The 7,500-nt window shown below is 42.4% G+C and overlaps 1 protein-coding gene across 2 annotated transcripts in view; it reads left to right on the top strand.

The window, feature by feature from the left end:
* LOC112265651 (neurofibromin-like) overlaps window positions 1-7,500 on the top strand; it is a 101,807-nt gene that overhangs the window by 81,225 nt on the left and 13,082 nt on the right. For both annotated transcript variants that reach the window (XM_042296312.1, XM_042296313.1), the window contains 7 exons: window positions 583-709; window positions 1,227-1,358; window positions 1,963-2,098; window positions 2,259-2,416; window positions 4,580-4,821; window positions 5,580-5,680; window positions 6,271-6,413. In XM_042296312.1, coding sequence (XP_042152246.1) covers window positions 583-709; window positions 1,227-1,358; window positions 1,963-2,098; window positions 2,259-2,416; window positions 4,580-4,821; window positions 5,580-5,680; window positions 6,271-6,413 — 1,039 coding nt within the window. The remainder of the gene's footprint in view (window positions 1-582; window positions 710-1,226; window positions 1,359-1,962; window positions 2,099-2,258; window positions 2,417-4,579; window positions 4,822-5,579; window positions 5,681-6,270; window positions 6,414-7,500) is intronic.

Here is a 7,500-nt window from a genome sequence, read left to right on the forward strand (position 1 = left end):
ATTTCTCAGAACAAGAATAGACTGACGAGTTTCAGAAGAAAGTTCTTTGTTTCTGGCCATATTGAGCCTGTAATCGAACCCACAAATGCTGATGCTCTAGATACTCAACTAGTCTAAAGAAGACCGGTTGATTGCTTCTTTAATCAGGACAAGAGTTTTCAGCTGTGCTAACATAATTGCGAAAGGGTTTTCTAATGATCAATTAGCCTTTTAACCCCTGTGTTGTCTTAAGGGTTAAAAATGACCCGCCCCTATGTTTAACAGCAGAGAAAACCCCCGAAATTATCTTTTTTCAACTTTAAGTTTGATTACTTTTCCTAGAGGGACCTCAACATCAGAAAAGGTGAAACATTGCATTTGTTCATGTTTCCATGAAAGCTGTACACAACCAGGTTACGAAGAATGTACCCGGCAGTTCTAAAATCATTTACACACCTTAACCACAGAGGCACACATATTCACTTTTAGGTTCAAAGACAAGAATTCAACATATTCATCACATATTGACACTATTTATATGCTGAATATGTATAAAGAAGTATCTGCTAAATGACCATATTTATTTGTTTCCCCCCAATCAAGAGTCCAGAGGAGGTGTTTATGGAGATCAGGCGTCCTCTGGAGTGGCATTGTAAACAGATGGACCACTTTGTGGGCCTCAACTTCAGCTCCAACTTCAACTTCGCACTGGTGGGACACCTGCTCAAAGGTAAGGGAGAGGACACAGGGCACCTGACTGAGTCTCAGCCAGAGCAGATACCATTCCTGTGACAGTACTGAGTATCATATAAACCCCAGCTTCTCTGTCACTATCGCTTAAGTAAACATTCATAAAATGTTTGAAATTATGGTATTTGTTTGGGTCTATTCTAGCTAGATAAAGAATAGTTGGATGAAAGACATTGGCCTGACTTGCTGAGCCGCTGATGAAAACCTGTCTTCCCCACTGTCAGAGACTCAAACTGGCTCTATTGACTAGGTGCCCTTGTCCTGCAGTGACAAAGAGCTTGGCAGCAGTTGTTGGTGTTTTCACTTGTCTCTGTAGTCTACTTGTCACTAGCTGCATTTAATGTTGTGTACTCTGTAGGTCTTGATGTGTTTTAATGCTAACCGTCTTGAATTAATGTGGCCATGCTAAAATGTACCAAGCGAGCAGTGGAGTGGTGTATGGCTATGACTTACGTGCCACTCTGTTTTCCTTCACCTGTGTGCGTGTCTATTTGAAGGCTTCAGACACCCGTCCCCCACCACGGTGGCTCGGACAGTGCGTATCCTCCACACGCTGCTGGCCCTGGTGGGAAAACACCTCAACTGTGACAAGTTTGAGGTCAACAGCCAAAGCGTGGCCTATCTGGCAGGTCAGTTCCAGTCAGTCTCCTACACACTGACTCCACTCAGCCACACTTTGTGTTGACTAACCAGACCTCTGTGTCAACTCACTGGATCTGCAATGTGCTATTTGGATAGCAAGCAGTGTGTTGCTTTAAAAACATGTTTGTAAAACAGATATGATGGTCTGTCATATTGTGCCTCCCATTGTTGGAATAACCTGCAAAATTCCTTGTATCTTGATTTCCTGGTGCCGGTAGGTCAGTTGAGGACTGTGGTGTTAAATGTATTCATTGGGGATTGCAGTTTATATTGATATAATGGTTTATTTGTTGTGGTATTGTACCTTGTAGTTTTTTATTTTATTATTCATCAAATCAAGTTTTATTGGTCACATACACATGGTTAGCAGACGTTAATGTGAGTGTAGCGAAATGCTTGTGCTTCTAGTCCTTGTTTTATTTGGAATGTTAATTTTCCGTGAATAAATATAAGTAATAATATAATATACGTTTTTTTTTATCATGTACAATAAGGAATTGTCGCCTCTTCATAAATGTTTCTGCAATGATCCCATCACTGGTTTTCACTGCTCTGGTGTGTGTCTGTGTGTGACTGAATGTGTGTGTGCAGCCCTGCTCACAGTGTCAGAGGAGGTGCGTAGTCGCTGCAGTCTAAAACACAGGAAGTCTCTGTTGCTGTCTGAGATGGGCATGGAGAACGTTCCCATGGATACCTACTCTCTGCACCACACTGACCCCAGCTTCAGGTGAGGCGCTCTCTACATCAGACACTTAGAACCTGAATAGGTTTCATCTTTTCCAAAGTTGCGTCAGTCATTTTCTGTAATACATGTTGTTGGTAAATATATTTACAATCAAGCTTGAATAGTTCTATCCTTACCTGTAGCCTCCATCTCCTCCCCTCAGGACACTGAGAGAGTGCCAGCCGTGGGCGTCTCACAAGGTGTCAGAGCGCTATCTGAATGCCTACTACCCCACGGTGGGGCAGATCAGCCCCCGTACACGCAAGTCCATGAGCCTGGACATGGGCCAGGCCTCCCATGCCAACACCAAGAAGCTGCTGGGTAACTATAACGTTGCTGCTAAACTACACTGTTAATGTTGTCTAAGAGTTCCCCTTAGCATTGTTGTTTGGGCTCCCGAGTAGCGCAGTGGTCTAAGGCACTGCAACTCAGTGCAAGAGGCGTCACTACAGTCCCTGGTTCGAATCCAGGCTGTATCATATTGCGCCATGATTGGGATGCCCATAGGGTGTAGCACAATTGGCCCATCGTCATCCGGGTTTGGCCTGGGTAGACCGTCATTGTAAATAATATTTTTTTCTAACTGACTTGCCTAGAGTGGCAAGAAAAAGTATGTGAACTCTTTGGAAATACCTGGATTTCTGCATAAATTGGTCATAGAATTTGATCTGATCATCTAGGTCACAACAATAGACACAATAAACACAGTCTTCTGAAACGAATAACACACAAACGATTATAAGTTTTCATGTCTTTTATTGAACACACAGTGTAAACATTCACAATGCAGGGTGGAAAAAGTATGTGAACCCTTGGATTTAATAACTGGTTGACCCTCCTTTGGCAGCAATAACCTCAACCAAATGTTTTCTGTAGTTGCAGATCAGACCTGCACAACGGTCAGGAGGAATGTTGGACCATTCCTTTTAACTGTTTCAGTTCAGCAATATTCTTGGGATGTCTGGTGTGAACTGCTCTCTTGAGGTCATGCCACAGCATCTCAGTTGGCTTGAAGTCAGGACTCTGGACTATACTGGCCAGAATAAGCATTTTCTTCTGTTGAAGCCATTCTGTTGTTGATTTACTTCTGTGTTTTGGGTCATTGTCCTTTTGCATCACCCAACTTCTATTGAGCTTCAATTGGCGGACAGATAGCCTAACATTCTCCTGCAAAATGTCTTGATAAACTAGCAAATTCATTTTTCTGTCTGATTGTAAGCTGTCCAAGCCCTGAGGTAGCAAAGCAGCCCCAAACCATGATGCTCCCTCCACCATACTTTACAGTTGGGATGAGGTTTTGAGGTTGGTGTGCTGTGCCTTTTTTTCTCCACACATAGTGTTGTCTTCCTTCCAAACAACTCAACTCTAGTTCCATCTGTCCACAGAATATTTTGCCAGTAGCACTGTGGAACATCCAGGTGCACTTTCGCAAACTTCAGAATTGCAGCATTGCAGCAATGTTTTTTTTTAACAGCAGGGGCTTCTTCCGTGGTGTCCTCCCATGATCAACATTCTTGTTTATTGTTTTACATATCGTAGACTCATCAACACAGATGTTAGCATGTTCCAGAGATTTCTGTAAGTCTTCAGCTGACACTCTAGAATTCTTCTCAACCTCATTGAGCATTGTGAGCTGTGCTCTTGCGGTCATCCTTGCAGGATGGCTACTCCTAGGGAGAGTAGCAACAGTGCTGAACTTTCACCATTTATAGGCAATTTGTCTTACCGTGGACTAATGAACATAAAGGCTTTTAAAGATACTTTTGTAACCCTTTCCAGCTTTATGCAAGTCAACAATTCTTAATCTTGGGTTTTCTGAGATCTCTTTTGTTTGAGGCGTGGTTCACATCAGGCAATGCTTCTTGTGAATAGCAAACTCAAATTTTGTGAATGTTTTTTTATATGGCAGGGCAGCTCTAACCAACATCTCCAATCTCATCTCATTGATTAGACTCCAGGTTAGCTGACTCCTGACTCCAATTAGCTTTTGGAGAAGTCATTGGCCTAGGGGTTCACATACTTTTTCCAACCTACGCTGTGAATGTTTAAATTATATATTCTGTATAGACAAGAAAATACAATTTGTGTGTTATTAGTTTAAGCACACTGTCTATTGTTGTGACTTAGATAAAGATCAGATCAAATTTGATGACCAATTTATTCAGAACCCCAGGTAATTCCAAAGGGTTCACATACTTTTTCTTGCCACTGTAGTTAAAGGTTAAATTAAAGTATATATATTTATACTGCTGCGCCAGAGGTGTATCATGCGAGCCGTTTTATTGGGTGTATACTGTGTATGCTTGGAAGCCCTGCTCATGCTGACTATGATCAGGCAACATTGACTACAGTGTAAGTTACATCTCAAGAAATACACAGCTGGTGTAAGATAGACATCCCATGTCACCACTCACAATCTTATTCCCTAGACCCTCTCCTCACCCTCTTCATTCATTACCTCAACACTGTGGTGTATTTCTCCAGACTACAGGAAGAGTTTTGATCACTTGATATCGGACTCCAAAGCACCAAAGAGACCAGAGACGGAGTCTGGCGTCACCACCCCGCCTAAGGTGAGGTGTGTGACCGAGAACGCCTACGAGATAGACAGCCAAAGAATGGGCCACTCCCACCTCCGCAAGGTGTCTGTGACAGAGTCCAACGTCCTACTGGACGAGGAGGTGCTGACTGACCCCAAAGTCCAGGCCCTGCTTCTCACTGTGCTGGTGAGGGGAAGAACACATACACACACAGAAACTCACACCTGGCAAAATAAGAAGTACTTACAAAGTGGGTAATAAAATAAGAAGTACCTATCAAATTTTATTTGTCACATACACATTGTTAGCAGATGTTCATGCGAGTGTAGTGAAATGCTTGTGCTAGTGGGTAATAAACTAAGAAGTACTTATAAAGCGGGTAGTAAAATAAGAAGTACTTATAAAGCGGGTAATAAAATAAGAAGTACTTATAACGCGGGTAGTAAAATAAGAAGTACTTATAAAGCGGGTAATAAAATAAACAAACCATATGTAACAGTCAATAGTCTGGACACACCTACTCATTCAAGGGTTTTTCTTTATTTTTACTATTTTCTACATTGTAGAATAATAGTGAAGACATCAAAACTATGAAATAACACATATGGAATCATGTAGTAACCAAAAAAGTGTGAAACAAATCAAAATATATTTTGTATTTTAGGTTCTTCAAAGTAGCCATCCTTTGCCTTGATGACAGCTTTGCACACTCTTGGCATTCTCTCAACCAGTTTAAAAATAAAGAAAAACCCTGGAATGCGTAGGTGTGTCCAAACTTTTGACTGGTACTGTATATGTAACATACTCAGTGGACCACTAGTTACTGCTACTGTGTAATTAGTCATCATGAATGCACATAGGGAGGCAGCAACATAGCTTACAGCCTTCTACTGTATATAACTGGTTCAGTCTGTAAACGCATGCGCTCTGTTTCTCTGTCCAAGGCCACCCAGGTCAAGTACACCACAGACGACTTTGACCAGAGGATCCTGTACGAGTATCTAGCTGAAGCTAGCGTCGTCTTCCCTAAGGTCTTTCCCGTCGTGTAAGTTAACATGCTGATAATCTCCCAGGCAAAACCAAATACATAGCCTAAGCCCTACTTTTTCCATAAGCAAACCTAGAGAATGGAGAAAACTTTGGGAAATTATTTGAGAGCCTGAAAGTTGGATAGCTCTCTGTTTTGGCCCAAGGTAGTTGTTTTTTTGGGGTGAGGAAAGACCACTGATCTTCTGAGAGGGGTCCTGTCCTGCTTCAAATTCATCCCGGGAGTTGTAATGTGGTTGACCTAGCTAGAAATGTAGTTTGGGTTCAGTTTCTTTTAGGGTTTAATAGTGGAGTCCCTGTGAGTCAGAAATTCTTTATCCCACACATGCATACGTTATATGTGGGCGATTGTTTGTAGTTTCATTTGAAGTAGCACTTTCTCTACCAGCAAAATGTCACGGCTTCAAAATATAGTTTACCTTGTAACTGTCTCGTATGAGGCCTAGTTATTCACCAGTGTGTTAGAGTCCTGTCATGATATGTGTTGACAAGGTCACTGGGAAAGGGTGAAGCGGAGTGTGGTGTCTAATGATTGTGGCCTACCTACCTAGCCGATGTTGATCTTAATGTGTTTCCTCCTCTCCTCAGGCACAACCTGCTGGACTCTAAAATCAACACGCTGCTGTCTATGTGCCAGGATACCAACTTGCTGAACCCAGTGCATGGCATCATTCAGAGTGTAGTTTACCATGAAGAGTCTCCTCCACAATACCAACCGTCCTATCTACAGAGTACGTACATTCATCTACAGGCCTGCTCTACCCATCTCTCTCTCTGTCTATCTCAGTCCCTATCACCTCCTCGACCTCATCTCCCATCCTTCATCTCTCTCTCTCTCTGTCTATCACCTCCTCGACCTCATCTCCCATCCTTCATCTCTCTCTCTCTGTCTATCTCAGTCCCTGTCACCTCCTCGACCTCTTCTCCCATCCTTCATCTCTCTCTCTCTCTGTCTATCACCTCCTCGACCTCATCTCCCATCCTCCATCTCTCTCTCTCTGTCTATCTCAGTCCCTGTCACCTCCTCGACCTCATCTCCCATCCTTCATCTCTCTCTCTCTGTCTATCACCTCCTCGACCTCATCTCCCATCCTCCATCTCTCTCTCTCTGTCTATCTCAGTCCCTATCACCTCCTCGACCTCTTCTCCCATCCTTCATCTCTCTCTCTCTGTCTATCTCAGTCCCTGTCACCTCCTCGACCTCTTCTCCCATCCTTCATCTCTCTCTCTATCACCTCCTCGACCTCATCTCCCATCCTTCTCTCTCTGCCCCTCCCTTTCTCTCTCAATTCAAATTCAAGGGGCTTTATTGGCATGGGAAACATACAGTACCAGTCAAACGTTTGGACACACCTACTCATTCCAGGGTCTTTCTTTATTTTTACTATTTTATACGTTGTAGAATAATGGTGAAGACATCAAAAGTATGTAATAACACATATGGAATCATGTAGTAAACCAAAAAGTGTTAAACAAATCAAAATATATTTTATATTTGAGATTCTTCAACGTAGCCACCCTTTGCCTTGATGACAGCTTTGCACACTCTTGGTATTCTCTCAACCAGCTTCATGAGGTAGTTACCTGGAATGCATTTAAATTAACAGGTGTGCCTTGTTAAAAGTTAATTTGTGGAATTTCTTTACTTAATGTGTTTAAGACAATCAGTTGTGTTGTGACAAGGTAAGGGTGGTATACAGAAGATAGCCCTATTTGTTAAAAGAACAAGTCCATATGGCAAGAACAGCTCAAATAAGCAAAGAGAAATGACAGTCCATCATTACTTTAAGACATGAAGGTCAGTCAATCCAGAAATTT

This window comes from Oncorhynchus tshawytscha, linkage group LG13 (genome assembly GCF_018296145.1).
Source record: "Oncorhynchus tshawytscha isolate Ot180627B linkage group LG13, Otsh_v2.0, whole genome shotgun sequence".
Taxonomy (NCBI): domain Eukaryota; kingdom Metazoa; phylum Chordata; class Actinopteri; order Salmoniformes; family Salmonidae; genus Oncorhynchus; species Oncorhynchus tshawytscha.